The sequence below is a fragment of the Alosa sapidissima genome, chromosome 1 (genome assembly GCF_018492685.1).
Source record: "Alosa sapidissima isolate fAloSap1 chromosome 1, fAloSap1.pri, whole genome shotgun sequence".
Lineage (NCBI taxonomy): Eukaryota > Metazoa > Chordata > Actinopteri > Clupeiformes > Clupeidae > Alosa > Alosa sapidissima.
Genome location: NC_055957.1, coordinates 52,155,961 through 52,173,622, shown reverse-complemented (window position 1 = coordinate 52,173,622; position 17,662 = coordinate 52,155,961). Strand labels below are relative to the sequence as shown.

Genomic DNA, 17,662 nt, shown 5'->3' with positions numbered 1-17,662 from the left:
AATATCAAATCTATTAACAACGTTTGATGTTTTGGTGAACAAAGCACCACTCTGCAGGGTATATGTGGCATTCCAAGAAAAAGCCCATCTGACAGCGGTCAACATTTTTGCGAGAGATAATATTTATACAGCCCCAAAGGGAGCCTGAGGTCACCAGCGAGGGAGACAATGCCAGGCTAGTCCACCCACGTCACTTCCCCTGGGCTTAGAACAACACCGGGACAACAGTGGCCCTACACTGAGAGCCTCAGAGCGAAGAACGGCCTAAAACCTGCCCGTTATACCAACAGGCCAAGCAGAGCGTGAACCTCTAAGCATTAAAGCAGAGCATCAAACTTTCATGTCATCTAGCAAATCCCATCACAGAGAACCACTGCTTTTTTCAACTTTGTAACTTTTACTTTCACAAAACATTAAGCATGACACAATTTTGCTTTTAAATATTTAAGTGAAAATATTGAGCTATATATCTAATGACAAACAAGTACATTAAATGAGAGCTGTATAGATATAAACCCTTAGCTATGTGAACAAATTGGTTTCAGTATTACAGTGGTTATATGATGGCACTGGTAATAAATAACAGTGCTAGGCGACAATCTAGGCTGCAGAGTAAGTGAAAAGAGCTTTAGCGTGGCATTTTGACCTGCAAATATTGCACCACTTCTGTGCCCCATGAAATGCAACAAGTATTTCCGAAAGTAACCTGTCAACAAACACTGTATGCTTGTCAAATCCTTCTCTTATTTGCTTGCTACGCACTCTGTTTTGCACACGACTTACATGCTTTAGACCATACCCCGCAGAACTTTGGCCGGCATTTTGTGAGACTGAAGGAATGTCACAAATTAGTGGTGTATCAAATTTAGCTGATGTGAAAGAAAACGCTAATATGTCCGAGCATTCCAAAAAACAGCAAACAATTTGGACTGGACACATTGAGGGTAAGGAGGAGGGGGTTTCCACTGAAAGCACAAATCTGAAATCCCAGTGTGGAGACAGGGTCACCACTGATGAACCACTTTGACCCAGACTGTCCCCTTCAATCCTCTGGCTTCATCTGATGTCTATTAAATTATTTGTGTAACAATCATTGTAAGTATTCCAACTCTATTTGATTTTATTGCATTTTGTGTTACAGTGCACACCAAGTCAGTGGCTAATGTCCGAAACAAACGAAACACCCTAACACTATCAGAATAGCGAGACATGTACAGACTGCTATAAATGTCAGCAGCATTTTGAATCCATGCCTGGTGTAAATATGGCACAGTGACGTAGCATGCTAATTGGAACCAGCAAGACGTCCTAAAAACCCCTTTGTTTCCCGTTAATCACTTTGCAAACTCAGCGATGTAATTTAGGGTCAGTGCTCAAATAGAGTTGCTAATGTCGCCCAGGCCAGTCCATGCCAACCTGGTGTTTATCTGGGGTACCCTCGTTCGCCCACTAAGCACTGAGACTGAGACATACTTCGCCTCCACTCCACAGGTACTGCCCTCGAGCAGAATTATGGACAGCCCGGTCAACAGCACCCTGCCCCTGTCCACACAAACTCCACTGGGTAGGGACAGAGGTGGAGAGGGAGGAGAGAGAGAGAGGGGGAGTGAAAGGGACAGAAAGAGAGAGAGACAGAGGGGGGGGGGGGGGGGTTTGCAATGATAACATAGGAGCCGTGCTGTCTGTGGGCTGTCGTTCTGATTTTTCTCTGCAAACAAAGAGGCGAGTGTTAGATTTCCCAGTCACTCTCACTCCTATTGTCAAAGTGAGAAAGCCGACCAGACCAGCAGACATGATACGTTGTTCTCAGCCTTGAAAACAACAGACCACCTTGTGTGGAGAGCCCCGCTGTAGATCACTGTAGCAAGGCCTTTCGAACAGCCCCCCCCCCCCCCCCCCCCCCCCCCCCCCCTCCCACCCCATCTCTTGTCTAAGTTGCCCTGAGAAGAGTGTCAAGATTTGCCACTACCCTTGGACGTCTGGCCAGAGATTAGGCTATGACAACCTTGAAATAACTCTCATCTCTCGTATGCCCCTGGTTCATCCAGGGTCACATTTTTGTGTTGTTGAGTCTCAGAAATGATATGTACACCACCTGCAATGACAGATCCGTCAAGTACATAAATCCATAATCAACTGGGTGACGTCTACGACCAAATACTTCTCAGCATAATGTGCTACACATTTTAAGCTCACATCTGGCCATAAATCACAGAAAGAAGCGCAGTGTTATCAAAGAAGACCTCAAAGGAACTCTCAAAACATCCGTCTGACCCTTGGAACTGATTAGCTTTTGCCATGAGGCAAAAAGCTTTTCCCAAGGATTGCTTGGAATCGCATGGGACATGGGACCACACTGGACTTCATGTTTCATTCAGTGTTTCTCTGCAAATATGAATGGGAGAGGGTTGGCCTAGTTCAAGGCTAGTCGCTCCAAGACTCTGTGACTGAACTGTGGCGCAGTGCTCAGCAGCTGAGATATGCAAGGTCCACGACAGAGAAATGCTCTTGTGTGTATCCTATTAAGGCTCTTGCGATGTCTCAATGCCAGGCATAGCTCTTCCACAGCATAAACATACTAAGAGACAACACATATTCATAAATAATTATGTCTAGCTTCTCCATGGTGGATAAAATTGTTATTTATGATCACTAACCTTGCTTTGTCACAGCAGTATCAAATGTTGCGATAATGCGATAATGCTCAAATATGATCTACATGAGAAAAAGCACAATTTGGTGATCTCATGCTGTAAATCAACTAGAAGTCCAGAACATCAGAATAGATATCCTGAGGTCTTTTGGATGATAGTGGGTAAACAACAACTCTCATCAAGACAGAATTTCTTTTGAGACAAAATGTTCAAAACTGCAAAATTGTTGTTGTGTAGGTGGAGATGCCACTGCCCCTTTTTAAGCCCACCACTTTCTGTGGCTATGTAAATGATTATGCATCACTGCACACATAGTCAACATGTGTGGTATCAACAAGACAGCTTAATGCTCTTTCACATCACTTTATCCATTGAGTCCATTTCATTGGATTGGATGGATCAACCATTCTTATTGGGTCAAAACGCACATGAAAGCATAGCATTATTTGTTGATCACAACACAATAACATCAAAAGCAGTGTTCCACACTACTGTCCTAATGCATAGGCAACTGTGGAAAAAATATAAGAAAATTGTGTAACTGTACACAAAAGACTTGGCATTTTGGAGGGACATGGCATTTTGAACTGCAAATATTACAAAACACTAGCATAATCACGTATCATGGGAGCTAATCCAACCAAGTGTTTCCGAAAGCAGCACTGGCCAAACTGCCAACAAGGTTGCCGCACTTTTGTCTGTTTGCAGAGTCCTTACTTTATTTACCTACGATTCACCCCATCCAGAAGCAGAGCAGGGTCTCTTCCATTCCCACTATCATTTTGCACACGGGACACTTATTTTAGACAAGAACGTCAATGACCTTTGATCATGTGTGAATCAGCAAAATCGCTGGAGTTTACTTTCAAGCATTTTGTGCACACAAATCCCATAAATATGCACAACAACATGCAGACTTGGACCCCTTTTTAGAATAGCAGAGCAAAAGTTCTAAAAGATGCCTCAATGACATTCCCTTTGTTGAAATGCCATTTAATCTATTTTTAAAAGCTATTTTATATTTTTAAAAGCTGACGCTGGGCTTCAATGTCAGATTCAATCAAAGGCTTACAGGCTTAGTCCATAATTGGTCAGAAAGTCTTCAGTTATTTTGATATTCATTCAAATAACTCACAGAAAACTCCCTCACACCCCCTGCCCAGCCCCCCTACACACCCTTGCACATGTGCTGCCTTGGCGAGGGCATAGGATTGAAAGGTATAAGCTCTAGGCATGACTGGTCAGACGCCTCCTTGCTCTGATTGGCTAGGTGTTGGAACATGGTTTGTTTTTCTCCAATTCCAGAGCCTGGGGTTCTCATACAGAGTATTCCCCTCAGAACACACACTGTGTGGGCTGCTGCTAGAACAGGAGGAAAACTTTGCACAAAAAAAGACAAAAAACACTCTGAATTAAAATGACTGACTACACATTAGCTCTGTATCAATGAGAAAGACTCATTACTCATTCCAAGACATGAAAGTGATTCTTTTTGATGTAACTAAAAGAGTGCATTGAAGTGAAGGGTCACTACTGTCAGTAGTTTATTTAATTTCATGGATGGATGTGTCAAATGTTAAGATGTCAAGACTATGCAACGTGCATGTTTTTATGGGCAAATATTCATATCATTATCATATTCAAATGAGTTTTTATGGAAAATGGTCACGTCACCGCCAAATAAACACAAACCATGTAGTTCTGTGATTCAGGTTAAAACATCCCACAAAATGTAAGATAAGCCTTTCCAAACATTGCCAGTTATTAGCATCAAAAGATGTTTTTATAAAGCTTTTATCAGAGTGGATTGGGCTGTCATGTTTTGCATGCTTTTTAGGTTGGTAGCTAACCAGTTTTACACAAAAAACAGTCAAATGTTTCTCTAAAGGTAGTTCATATTATGCACTGCTGAGTACTTCCACCAGGCTGCTGTGAAATAGGGCAGCTAAACTATTCACTTGTCACACACTTTTGAATGCAAAATTACTGGCAAGTTAATCTGCAGTTGTGGTCACATCTATCTTCTGAAGGAAATTCAGGGGCAAAATACTAGAAACATGTTTCTGAATCTTAGACATATCAACATACGGCATATGTCCAAATACAAGAATCATGGAAATACTGAGTATTCTGAGTATTCGGGGAATTGCGACATTGAAGTGTCTAAATAAATTTAAGTAAAAAGTCTGAGTTGTGGCTGTTTATAAGTAACTGTTGATAAGATGTATGTGATGATCAACGTACTTTTACTAAACAATTATAGGAGCTCACAGGCTTCTGTTGGTACTGATTAGGTTAAAATTCAAGGCAAAGTAAGACAGGACATTCATCAGTAAAACTGATCCAAACAAATGTAACTATTGACAATGCATGTTTATCATTTGCCCATGCAGTCAACAAGTATATTGCTTGGTTTAATTTTTATAAATGACCTAAAGTCTTCACAAAAAATAAGCAGTTATATCACTGTAGCCCTGTCGTCCGAATCCCTGGCAGGTTCAGTGGGTTTATGACATAGATTGTACCTTAGCTGGAGAACCAAGCCTTTTCACAGGGCCTGCTAGGGACTTAACAGGTTTTATTTTGCTATGTGATGATAGATGTAATTACCTCTTTCAACCCATGGGTCACCGCTGTTATCCTTACACAGCAAGCCAGTGTGCTGACTTGGAGTGTCCACACCAGGGGAGGACACGCTTTAAAAGGCTTCACATGGAGTTCACATTTTATACCTCCATCTTCAAGGTCTACGACTGTGTTTGTGCAAGAGCAGATCCAACTCCTTTGTTAGCCACAGCAGCTCAGTCATTAGTACTAAACGGATGATATGAAAAGTCAAACTGTAAAGGTTTCACTCTCAGAACATTGCAACTGCTCAAACAATTAGCGCTTGACTGTCAGCATTTCCAAGGGGTCATCTTGCTAATTTTCTTGCCTGGTATTTAGCTTGGCTACTAATGCTATATAATGTATTCTGACTTGTCTGCCTAATGCTTTTTTTATGAGAATTATCATAATCTTTTTCCTTTGTGTCCAGGAAGCTGGGAACACCAATGCACAGCTGTGCCTTTATACCCCTGTATGCTCCTGTACACTCACAGCTTGCAAACCTATTACACAGTAGGCTACCCTGGATTTCTGAGGAGGAAATTAGCTATACAACAAGGTAGCCATACTACTATGACTATCATTACCATACTAATATGCATTACAAAAGTTTTATACAGTTCTCACCATGCGTTGTTTATGGGTAAAGCTTTCAGTTGGAGAAACAAGTCTTCACTGGTCAGCTGTCTGGCTTTTACCATCGGCATTTCTATGCTATCAGGAGGGTAAATTAAGGGTTGCAAGACATCTGTTTTCCAGACCTATCTGAGGCGCTGTGGTATAAGCAAGGCTGATTGTCCTTAAGCGATATGAGAGTGAAGGTTAGCATGCTGCAGTGAAATCGCTGTGTTTGTGTTATGAAGTACAAAAGGGAAATTTTTCATCTCACCTCGTAAGTCTTCTCCAGGGAACAACATTAGCTGTCAAATGTATCTCAGAAACAGCCACAGAGTGCACACACAGCATATGACAGAGGAGACACATCACTGCCTCCACATCTGGTCTACTTCCTCCTCTAAAAACCACACAGAGAATTCCTACAGTTAAACGCCAACACAGACCAAGACTGGTTATTTAGTCTCACACCATTGAAAGTATGGCCCTCACATTTTGTCTTATCCTTTTTAACATTAATGTTGTGTGTGAAGAAAGCAAAGAACAAACTCAAACTCAAGATGTATTTACAACTCTTTAGCTTTAATGATGAAGCAAAAATTGCTGCAAAATAAATTAGATATAAAACATGATAACACACACTTTTTGATTTATACAACAAAGCAACATATCACTCAATATCCCTATACATACAAAATACATTTATTTCTCCAGATATGTCCTTCAGTGTCCTTTGCTTATGAATAAGAACCAAAGAATTACAACCACATTTAACATCAGCTCATAGTTTTGTCACTATTTGTCATTTTGTTTTTGCAAAACATATCTGATTTACAGATCAGCTTGTGTTATGAAGACTAACTCAGTTTATATTAAGACATTGGCAGTGAAAACAAGTTTGAATGCAGAAAGCAGAACAAAAGCATTTTACACCAGGGGTCACGTCATCAAGTTTACTTTTATGTCTCTGTTTTTTTTTTCTTTCTTTTTTGTTTTGACCAGCATTTTTTTAATATATGACTATCTCTGGGTATTGTTTATCTGGCCTTTTTTTATGAAGAATCTCTCTGGTGAAACCTTGTCAGGAATCTGGTGAACGATTGGTCCTGGAAATCTTTGGTGCATAATGTTTGTTCAATACTCAATTTGATATTGTTGATTTCAATTTTTCATGTGTCTCATGGAATGTTGTTCCTCTCTGTGATAGTAGTGGGTAGAATGTTGGCATAGTGCAAATTTTCACCATTTTTCATCAACATTCAGTCATTCACTGTTAAGAGGACCATAAAATTAATAATAATAATAATAATAATAATAATAATAATAATAATAATAATAGTAATAGTAATAATAATAGTTTGGTTCCAGTAGCTGGTCAAACTTTCTTTCAAGTATCTCTCAAAAAACATTTAAAAAGAAAAGACACAGTCTTTCTCCTTTTTGTTGAAAAACAACAACTCGCCCCAACCCCACCCACCCCAAAATACACAAAACACAGAAATGAACACATAATAATACTTGACAAGTTGCATAGTTCAGTTTAGTTCAAAGGTCATTCGTGCCAGCAGTCTTTTTTTATTGCAGTGCAAAGTGACAAGAATGACACCTCTGCCTTGGCCATGCACATATTCCCTCTCATTCTTGCTCCCCTTTTCATAACAAAAATATATTATATATTTCTCTTATTTTCCTTAATCTGAAAGTGCCACAGAGATCACTCCGTCGAAGAGTTCCCATTGGAATAATCCAAAGACAAAAATCAAATTCAGTTGACCAAAGTTCAACAGAATAGTTGCATGTGTACGGTCAAATGTCAGCATGGCGTGTCCACTCTCCCTGTGCATCTGGACAAACATGGATAAACTGTCTCTTACAGAATCAAGTTTATGCGGTGTCATTTTTACGCACACCTTTACGAGCATCCACACTCCTCTACGATCATGTTCTGGATGTCCTTCTTGATGACCTTCTGCTCCTCATTGTAGTAGAGCATGGACATGGCCCGCAGGCGTGTGGGCACACAGCAGGACTTGATGTTTGTGAAGGGGCTGTAGCCGCGTATGCGGTAGTGGTTGATGACCGTGGAGTGGAAGGACAGTGAGGAGCCCGTGATGCTGGCCACATTGCTGGGGCAGTCACCCTCGCAGTAGTTGGCGTGGTAACCGGGTGGTGCGATGATCCAGTCACTCCAGCCGATGTCCTTGAAGTTGACGTAGAACTGCTTCTTGCAGCACACGCGGATCTTGCCATCACACTCAAGGCCGCGCTTGCTGCGCCGGTGCGGGTGCTCTTCGCCGGGCCGCAGCACCACCATGAGGAAGGGCCGGTGGGACTGCTCACGTGCCCTATCTCCCGCCGCCGTGGCCAGGATCGGGGTGGCCCCGGCGTCAGCGCACAGCGGGCAGGACACCCGCAGGCGCATGACGCTGTTGTCGCCCTCCAACAGGGCCTGGACGCTGCGTGGCACGGGGAGCGTGTGCCAACCACTGCGTCGTGTGTCCACAGCCTTCTCGGACACCAGCTCCTCGTGGAGCTCCCCATCCGCGCTGGGCAGCTGCTGCCGGAGCTGGACGTTGACTTTGCCTTTGCCCCGGGTGCCCTTAGCCAGCTTCAGGAACAGCCACATGTTGGCCTGCTCCACCACAGACTGCGAGGTGGCCTCCTTGGAAATGTCGAACTGCACCACATCAGGGCTGTCTCCTGCAACCATAAGAGGGACATGATGGATGAGCTGTCGTAAACGCTGTCATCAGGTCATCAGGTCAAAGGAATAGAACAATGCCCAAGAGATTTTACAGTTCCAAATATCCATATATCATTCCATATATCATATAATTTACATAGTAAATGACAATGAAACATTTTTTTTTATCCTGACGTCAGTATTATATTGGAGCTCATTGTTCTGAGAAGTATGCTTAAAAACAGAATGGCAAGCTTCCTATATGAGAAGCAGCTGAATACAATCAGATCCGCAGGGAACCAGTAATGCGGTGTATAGCAGAACGGCCCAGAAAGCACTTATCTCCCTGTCTGGAGTTAATACATTTCACAGTCATCTTCCACCATCTGCAATTCTTCGTCAACACCTAGCCTCCCCTCCATAAAAACATTTCCTAGTGCTAAAATCATGGAACTCCACTGTGTATATAAAGCCTGTCATGTTATGACAAGGGCCTTACCAATAATTTGCACATGACTGTATGGCATAAGCCATCCCAGATTCAGTAACCACCGCTGATTTATTGGTCTCCACTGTTTGCAGAGTCCAGATCCTGACTCCCCCCCCAAAAAAAAATCTTTTCACTATATACAATATACGATATTCACTTTGTTTAGCAGTGTTTCTGTTCTGAGGTATCACATTGTCTCGATACATGCCAGGTTACTGGCAACGATGTCAACACCCATTTTTCTTTTATTGTGTCGGCTGTTTATTGTCGTTCAATTTGGCTGGGGAAAAGGGCCTGCAACAGGAACAAGAGTTAAGAGTTTACAGGGAAACCGTTATGTTGCCTTTGACCCAGCCGTATCTTGTATCACAGGATAATGGGAGGGCGTGAAACTGAAGCAGTCTGTCCTAAAGCCTTATTCAGCCATGTTTTGAATTGTAAATAGCTTTCATGATGTACACGACAATGTTCAATCACTATTCACAGCTCCCTGCAGGACTCAGAGAGTGTCTGCTGTAAATCACAGTGCACTATGCTAGTCGGCCCCTGGGTACAGTTTGAAATAACCTGAGGTGAGTTTTAAGGCCGCTGACAGGAAGGACCCTGTTAAAGTTCTGGTTACACTGTCCACATTTTCCATCCAGTCTGGATTAAGTTGTCAAATAGAGCTGAGTGGATCGAGTGTCATAACTGTATAACTGTGTTTTGACTCAAGGGTTCTCCCTTTTCTCAGCAGCCGTCCACTTTTCTGTGATGGGAACGAGCCGTGGCGAGACTTGCTCAGCTGACAACACCGCTGAGAAGCTCGGAAAAGACTTCACCGGAAGGCCGACCATGCAAGGCCTGTGAACCTGTGCGGCGCGTTTCCGTCGGGGGGGGGGGGGGGGGGGGGGGGTCATGGGGGGAGGGTCATGCAGTTCATATACAACCATGGACCGTGACGCTGTACATTACCATTACTGTCTGCTGCCCATCTTCTCAATGAGCTATTTCTGCTGGGCCATATTACTCAGAGCCATTATCTAAACATTCATCATCAGAACAGAGCGGACTGCACATAAATTATGCCAAGTGCCCACTCACGGCACGGATCAAAAGCGGGTTTAGGTTGAGACGGTGGGCCTGTCTGGTAATGAGGTTTATTTGTGGATGACAGGCCTCTATCTGTATGCAAAGCCTCCATTTACACAAGGACCCTGTGTACCCATAAGGGCTTGTTTGCCGATGGTGAGTCATCTCCTTAAGTATGTCTGGTTTACTCTGGATTAATGAATACATTTATATATATGCATTATATATTTATGGGACATGTAAATGAATAGAGATTCTGCTTTAGCTGTGAACTTTAACAGGCGGAACAGGCAGATCTCCCAGATATGTTCCCCTTTTCCGCCCCTCCAATAGGCGTCCTTATCCTTCCTCTCACGCCAGTCTTATTGCCTACATCACACCGCTCAAGTGGCCCTGTAGCATGAGGGGGAACACTTAACAGCCTCTCCTGGGCAGTCGCCTGCCAACAGCCATACCAGCTGCCACGTAGCCCACGTGATGCGTGTCTTCTGATGGCTCTTACAGAGCCAATTACTCTTGGTGTTTCTTTCCTCAGGTTATCACTGTGCCTGCGGGTTGTCATTTTGTACATGTCTTTGTATCAGTAATGACTTCAGCTGATCTGATGATGACGTACAAAGTGGATGTGGAGACCTGGCTGCACACCAGCCTGAGGGGGTTGGGGGGGGGGTTGAAGAAAGCTGGAATGTCTTTGCGATTGCAAAATAGATTCAGTCATTTCGATTCCTGTTGAAACAATGCTCACTCAAAGTCTAGGATAGGAATACCAAGGCGTCTAACGCATCACTTAGATATTTTGTTGAAAGTTGGACACTAAGGTGCACTGTGCAGGCCGTCAAACCAGACTATTGCGCAATATTAGCAGGAAAAGAAGCCTTTTTTTGATAGATCAGACTCTGACAGTTCAATTGCTGCCATTGAATGGCTCACTGCAGAAATACAAATGACATGCTTGAAAAAGTAAATTGGTCGTTATTATGTAAAACTTGTGATAGGCTGAAATTAGTTACTATAATGTTTAATGCTAAATCCAGTTGAAATAGGGGGATATCTATAGAGGTGAGATATGACAGATATCTGAACAATAATAACATATATTACAGTGTATTATGTATGCTACTAAATAACTCCTATAGGTACTTTGGAAATTGATTCCTTTAGATTTCACTGACACTTCTCTTCCTTCATCTCCACACAGACAATTACAGCAGACTCCTATCCCAGCCTTATTTTACATGCATCCTCTACTCATACAAAGGTGGTCTGCTGGCAGTCTTACTGCCAAGCAAGGCAGTTTATACAGAATCTGTATAAAGCAGCTGTGAGTCCCCATAGTGCCATGAGACAGCAATATCAAATAGACATGTGAACCACTCTACGAGATCCCTGAGGTCCAGACCTCGGGATGAGCAATGGGGTGTAATTATTAACCTGAAATATTTGACTGTGTGCAGGGGGATCTGTTGCACAAATGTCTCTCTCTGTCTGGCTCTTTTTTCATGAATGAACAAACAACATGAATTGAATAGTTTAAGAGTGGAGGGCTCCAGCCTTAAAGCTCAGGAGGATAGCATCACAGCTGTTAGCAAGAGGGGAAAACAGCATCCTCATCGCACTTGGAAAAGATCAGCAGTGACATCGGAATGTCATTAATGATGGGCTTTTTTTCGATTCAGAGAAATGGGGAAGACTCTTTCATTCTCTCTCTCTCTCTCTTTCTCTCTCTCTCTTTCCCCCTCTCTCTCTCCCTCCCTCCATCCCAGTCTTTTCTTGTCGTTCTCTTCAGTAAGCGCGGACACTTTCAAAGGAAGCCCCTCTATTCCCAGCTCAGCCAACACAGCCCAGAGTAATTACTGGGGCCCATATTTTGATGAATGGAGCAATTATGCCTGGCTAACAACCCTGTGGGTTTTTGTATAGGGCTCAAACCCAGCAACCCCTCCTTGGAGCATCGTTAACGCCCTCCAACCTCGTCAGAAGCCGTTAAGGGGGCCTTTTTTTAATCTAAGGTTCATTCAAAGAGCTATTTATAGCAACTCACCATTATGCACATTTATGCAAGCAAACAGGCGGAAAACAATATGCCGTCACATGCATTCCCGATGCGTCACTGGAAAGCAAAAATGATGGATGCAATTAAACGGCGGACAGTCTCATTAGACATGGGCAGTGTGGGGGACATTTCAGTGGTCAATCAGTGGGCACGGTGCGTATCCGCAAATGCCATGCTATGTTTAGAAACACAAAGTGCTAAAATGGTCATACGTCAAACTGCGTCCTGAGTGTCAGCGGCGGTAAGAGACTAGATATACAGTTGTGTGTGACAGCACTGAGGAGTTGAGCCGAAAGCCGCAGAATAAATGGGGACCATCTGGTTCTTTTTTTTCCTTAACCACCCTGATTTCAAAGTGGAAGATGTGGATGGTCTTTCCAAAGCAGGACTGATTCACTCAAATTCATTCTTTCTTTCAGTCTCTCTCTCTTTCTCTCTCAGAATTACATTCAAGGAATTGGGGTATTCAAACAAAGAGGTGTACCTTTCACATTTATAATCCAGAATCTACTACTACAAAACTACAAATCATGCAGTGAAGTTGTCAAAGCAGTTGAAGTGTCCTAAGACGAGTCAGATGTTGGTAGAGGCACATAGATACTTCCTCAGGTCAGACAAATGTGTTGAGGGCAGCCGTTAAGGAGGAAATCACACTGAGGGCACAGTAGGCTCCTAGGCGGTAACGGTCTACCCAGAGTGACGGCAGCAACGCAGTTCACATCTGTAGCGAATTTGTCCTCTCCTGTGAAACACAGTGGCATTTCTCTTCCTCCCTTTCTCTCCCTCTCTCCCTCCCTCCCTCTCTCTCTGTTCTTCCTCTGCGTCGATCTGTCTCTTTCTGTCGCCTTCTCTCTTTGCCTCTTTTTTTCTCCCCTCCTTGTCCCGCTCTTTCAAACATTTCACATTTTATTTGTTTTTTCCACCTCTCAGGGTGGCTCGACCCAGACCTTCACACACACACACACACACACACACACACACACACACACACACACACACAGAAGCCTGCAGCCTGATATTTGTTTTTAATAATCTTTCTTCAGAAGAGGCAGTGGGAAGTCGTATTCGACATCCGGCAACATCTGTTGCCTCAGACGCTTACAGAACACATGGTGCTCCTTGCGGTTGGCAACTCTTCAGGCTCTCTTCAGCTAAAATCTCTCTACAGGCTATCTAGTTTTTTTCATGGAGCCTTAAAACTGCTGTTCAACCACAGGCTCCATTGATTAATTTTCAAATAGAATTCTACGGAATATATTACCAAGATAAAAGTTACTCCTTTTCAGCAACAAAAGACCACAAACAAAATCAATCAAATGTCATGTAATTGCTGACACATTCTAGTTATCAGATTTCAGCATTCAGGTGTGCCCACAAGTGCACATCAAGAAGCAGCTGTGCAGGTTTCATCCAGAATTCCCTAATCTTTTCAACAGGTGTGTCTCTGCACAATGTGTTTCTGTTGTGCCAACATGCCCAAAGCCTCTTTGACTGACACAGTAACAACACTTTACTTCCCTTACATCTTGGACACACACACACACACACACACACACACACACGTAGAGAGTTCCAAACTCACCAGGCTCGGCAAAGGTGATTATCTCGGCTGGCTGCTCGTCGTCTCCCTGCTGGTGCCCGAGGCCGGCGGCGTCCTCCTCCATCTCCACAGAGCCGTCCTCGCCCACGCGACCCACGTGCAGCTTTCGGATGGCGTTGAGGAGTGCGGCGCGCGGTACGGGCCGGGTGATGTTGGGCCGCGTGCTCAGGTGCAGCATGTTAAGGATGTGCCTCTTGACCGCCTCCACCATGTCCGCCTGCTGCTGCTGCGGTGGCTCCTCTGCATGCAACTGGGCCAGCGCGCACGACGGACAGGTGGACTCACCTGCCTTGTCCTCTGCGGCGCCGCCCCCGGTCCCTGCTCCTGCCCCTGTTGCTACGTCTGCTGCCTGCTGGGAGTCGTGGAACTGGTGCTGCTGCTGCTGGGGCAAGACGCCCTGTTCTGCCGTCTCAGTCCCGCCCAGGGTCGGGGTGCAGCGGCAGGAGAGGATCCCGCAGAGAAGCAACAACATCCCAGTCATCAGTGAGAGAGCGGACATCCTGCGGATGGGAGGGAGTGGGTGAGTGGATGAGTAGGGCGATGGGACAACCTCGACTAGGTCTCTCCTTCAACACTGCTGCTTGACGTAGAGGGCAGCGGCAGCGATGCGGCTTCGCAAAAAGAGTTCGATTGATTCTTGAAGGAATACTGACACAGGAAGAGCAAAAAGAAGAAATTCAAAAAAAGAGGATAATCCTTATTTCTATGTCTGAGAAGTCATGGTTCGGAAGTGGTCGAAGCTCATCAGAAGACAGTTCCCAGTGGCCGGCTGGTCCAGCGAAAGGAGTGGTTCATGGGTCAGGTCTGGTCTGAGCGCTGTGGGGTTTTTCCTCTCTGGGAGATCAGGTTGAAGGCTGAGCCTTGAGGAGTTGGCACCGATGCCAGTAGTCCCACGTGGTGCTGCTGCTGGTGGTGGTGGTGGTGGTGGTGGTGCTGATTGCCGGCGCTGCTGATAGAAGTGCCCCTTTGCTGTCGGATCCTGCTGTTGAGTTGAGAGAGAGCAGTTTGAGCAGCAGAGGTGCAGAGCTCTGGAGAAGCCTCACAGAGCACAGCTCACTCTGCCGGAGTTCAATGGTTTTGTGGAAAGTGGGCAGGGTTACACAGCTCTCTGACTCTCTCTTTCTCTCTCTCTCTCTCTCTCTCTGTCTCTCTCTTTCAGTGTCTCCTCACTGTTTGGAGCTTCTCTCGTCTCTCTCCCTGTAATTATACCTTCCTCCCTCCTTCATTCCTCCCTCTCCCTCCCAGTCTATTACTCTTTCTCTTGGCTTCTTCTGAGTCACCAACTCCTCCTACAGTAAACTGGTGAGCGGCTTTGCCACTGGTGAACTTCTACATCATGGAAGCCATCTCAAAAAGGAGATCCTTGCCCCCTCTTTAACTGTATCCAATTTCCCTTCCCTTTCCTATCTTTTTTGGTTACATAATGTTAACTGCAAAAAGGGAAGTAGTCTTCACCACTAAACAAATGAAACATATTCTCAGTATGTCTGAAGTCATCTGGCTTAAGATAGCTCAAAGTTTTAATTGATTCTTCTCAGCATTAATTATACCCAGCAGATGGATCCACCTAAGCAAGTTCAGCCCGGTCCATACTCTGAGTTCTGAGGTCTGAAATACCTATGCTATCAGTGGTGTACTGTTGGGTTCAGCGTGGTTCAGCATGAAGTGAGTTGAGCAGAGAAGATACACCCTCTAGTGGTAATAATTCAGATTTGTGGTTCAAAAACCATTTTGGCTCAGATGCAACACGTCTACTTTCTACATAGCTTGGACCACTATTATGTATAATTCAAAGAAATAGATATTCATTCAATACCTAGTTATCACAAGAGTGTCCAGTCAAATATAAAATGTGTTAATGAGGTTGTTTAAAGGGATCAATCAATACGTGTTCAGTTTTGTATGTTTCTGTCCATCTGTATGTGTGTCTGTGAGAGAGAGACAAACAAAGAAAAAAATGGACCAAGTGAAGGAACACGCCTATTTCTCTGGAAAAAATGTGTATGTCTGTAAGTGCAGTGCAAGTGTGTGAGCTTGCTTCAGTCCAGATGTGTCGAAATGAACTGGGCCTGATCCCGCTGGCTACATGCAGACTTTATTTCCCTGAGGGGCTACAAACCATCATCACTGTCTGCTTTTAAAATAGAAGTTTATGTGGGACTTGCTACAGAATCTGATACTACTCAAGAACTCCCTTGTGATAGCAGGCATTCCATCGTTCAGCAAGTGGACAATTTATTGTTGTTATTCAGTATTACCGGCTTCTTTTAAAAATAGAAATTAAGAATTGGGAATAACTGCAATAAGGGTGATTTTCTTGACATTTCATATAAGTTTTCCCTTCGCTTCATATACGTTTTCCCTTCGCTTCATATACGTTTTCCCTTCATATTCAACCGTGTCAGGTATCAAAATCAAAATGCAATAAGTGAGCATTTTACATGTTCATGTATCTGTTGTCCCCAGTCTTTGAATACTAGGCTATTAAGTTCAGTTAGTCCTTCTCCAGTCGTGGCACCTAATAGAGCAGGTACTTTCTGTAGTGTTTCATATATGAGAGTCTTCAGCTTACCTCTGGCTGGGACTATACTATCGGGTTCCCACGTAATAGGATGTTTTGACATTGTGGACATCTAGCCACTTAAGACTAGCTGTCGTATTCCTTGTTGATCTCCATTAACTAGTATGTTATAAAATACATATTGTATATATATGAAGAGTTTGGTTCCAAAACGCTATATCTCCATTTTTCATAACATTAATCAAAACATATATCAAATAACAATACCCAATTAAAGTTTTACTGAAATTACTTGGAAAACAAAATGTAAAAAAAATATTTATGAAAATTCATTAAAAAGGTGGATATGGTTTTGGAACCAAACTCTTCATATATACAAATATAGCGTTTTTAAAATGCATTTCTTGGTACTGCTTGGCTTTTGAGTTCAAAACAGTTTTATGCCCCTTTAAGGCAACATACTTTACTCATAAGTGAAGTTAGTCACGGAAAAGTCCATCACAGCTAGACATCACAACTTTCTGCTTTACTCAGCTCTTAGTCAAGTCTTGCCCAAGGAACTTGTCTGACATCTCGTCTGATCTCCCAAGATACGGCCATAACACATCACAAGCGTGGATCATCCCCAACACTCTTATTTTTAGCTGCCACATGTTTTGCAGAGGCTGGAAGTGTGTATATGTCGTGAGACTGCAGGGATTTTTTTTATATATATGTCTGATGCATCACTCATAAGAAAACACTGTCACACAGCCCACTGCAACGTCCTGTTCTGACAGAGCTACCTACTCGCTCAGGCCGACACAGTCGGAGGCTGGGGAATGAGTAAGAGCCGAGGCGAGTGGTCAGCTCCGCTCATCACGAGCCATGACTGCGCCGTCACCCCGTCTCCTCCTGTGAAGGCTCAGACCCGAGGGGCCTCCCCGAGAGATGGCCTTTCAGGATTTGTGTATGAAAGTAGTAATGAGGTCTTCTAACAGGGACGGGACCGTCCTAACGGAGATAAAAGGTTTTGTGTTTACCCTCAGTTTGAACCCTTCAGCTGAGAGGGGAAAAACCATACAAATGGCTGCCCCACTGTCGACTGCCAGCCAATTTCCTTGAGCTCCTCCTCGTACCCACAGAAATCTAAACACATTCCTTAGCACACATGGCAAATGTAGACTTGTTGAGGTTGTTGTTTTTTTTAGTTTTTTTTTAAGACTGGATGGAAAAACCTGGCTCCTGCGTAGAGGTGGGCGCGCGCAGGTTTTTTGGCAAAGGAGAGTTCCCTCTCTTCCACCACCTCTGCTGCTTCACACTGGCGCACTGACTCAGGCGGCCGCAGAGAGTGTGTAGTGAGGAGGCGGGATCCCGCGCTCCACTCAC

At 44.0% G+C, this 17,662-nt stretch overlaps 1 protein-coding gene across 1 annotated transcript; it reads right to left on the bottom strand.

Annotated features, from left to right (window-relative positions):
* Nucleotides 1–7,348: 7,348 nt before the first annotated feature.
* Nucleotides 7,349–16,416, bottom strand: LOC121693249 (inhibin beta A chain-like). The gene is made up of 2 exons (XM_042072597.1): nt 13,756–16,416; nt 7,349–8,576 (listed from the first exon to the last, which is right to left on the bottom strand). The coding sequence occupies exons 1-2, from the start codon at nt 14,270–14,272 to the stop codon at nt 7,789–7,791; spliced, it is 1,305 nt and encodes a 434-aa protein (XP_041928531.1). The 5' UTR covers nt 14,273–16,416; the 3' UTR covers nt 7,349–7,788.
* Between the last annotated feature and the right edge of the window lie 1,246 nt (nt 16,417–17,662).

Coding starts and splice junctions, on each gene's coding strand:
- LOC121693249 (XM_042072597.1), bottom strand. CDS start 14,272: ATGTCCGCTCTCTCACTGATGACTGGGATGTTGTTGCTTCTCTGCGGG. Junction 8,577..13,755: donor AATCACCTTTGCCGAGCCTG/GTGAGTTTGGAA, acceptor TTATGGTTGCAG/GAGACAGCCCTGATGTGGTG.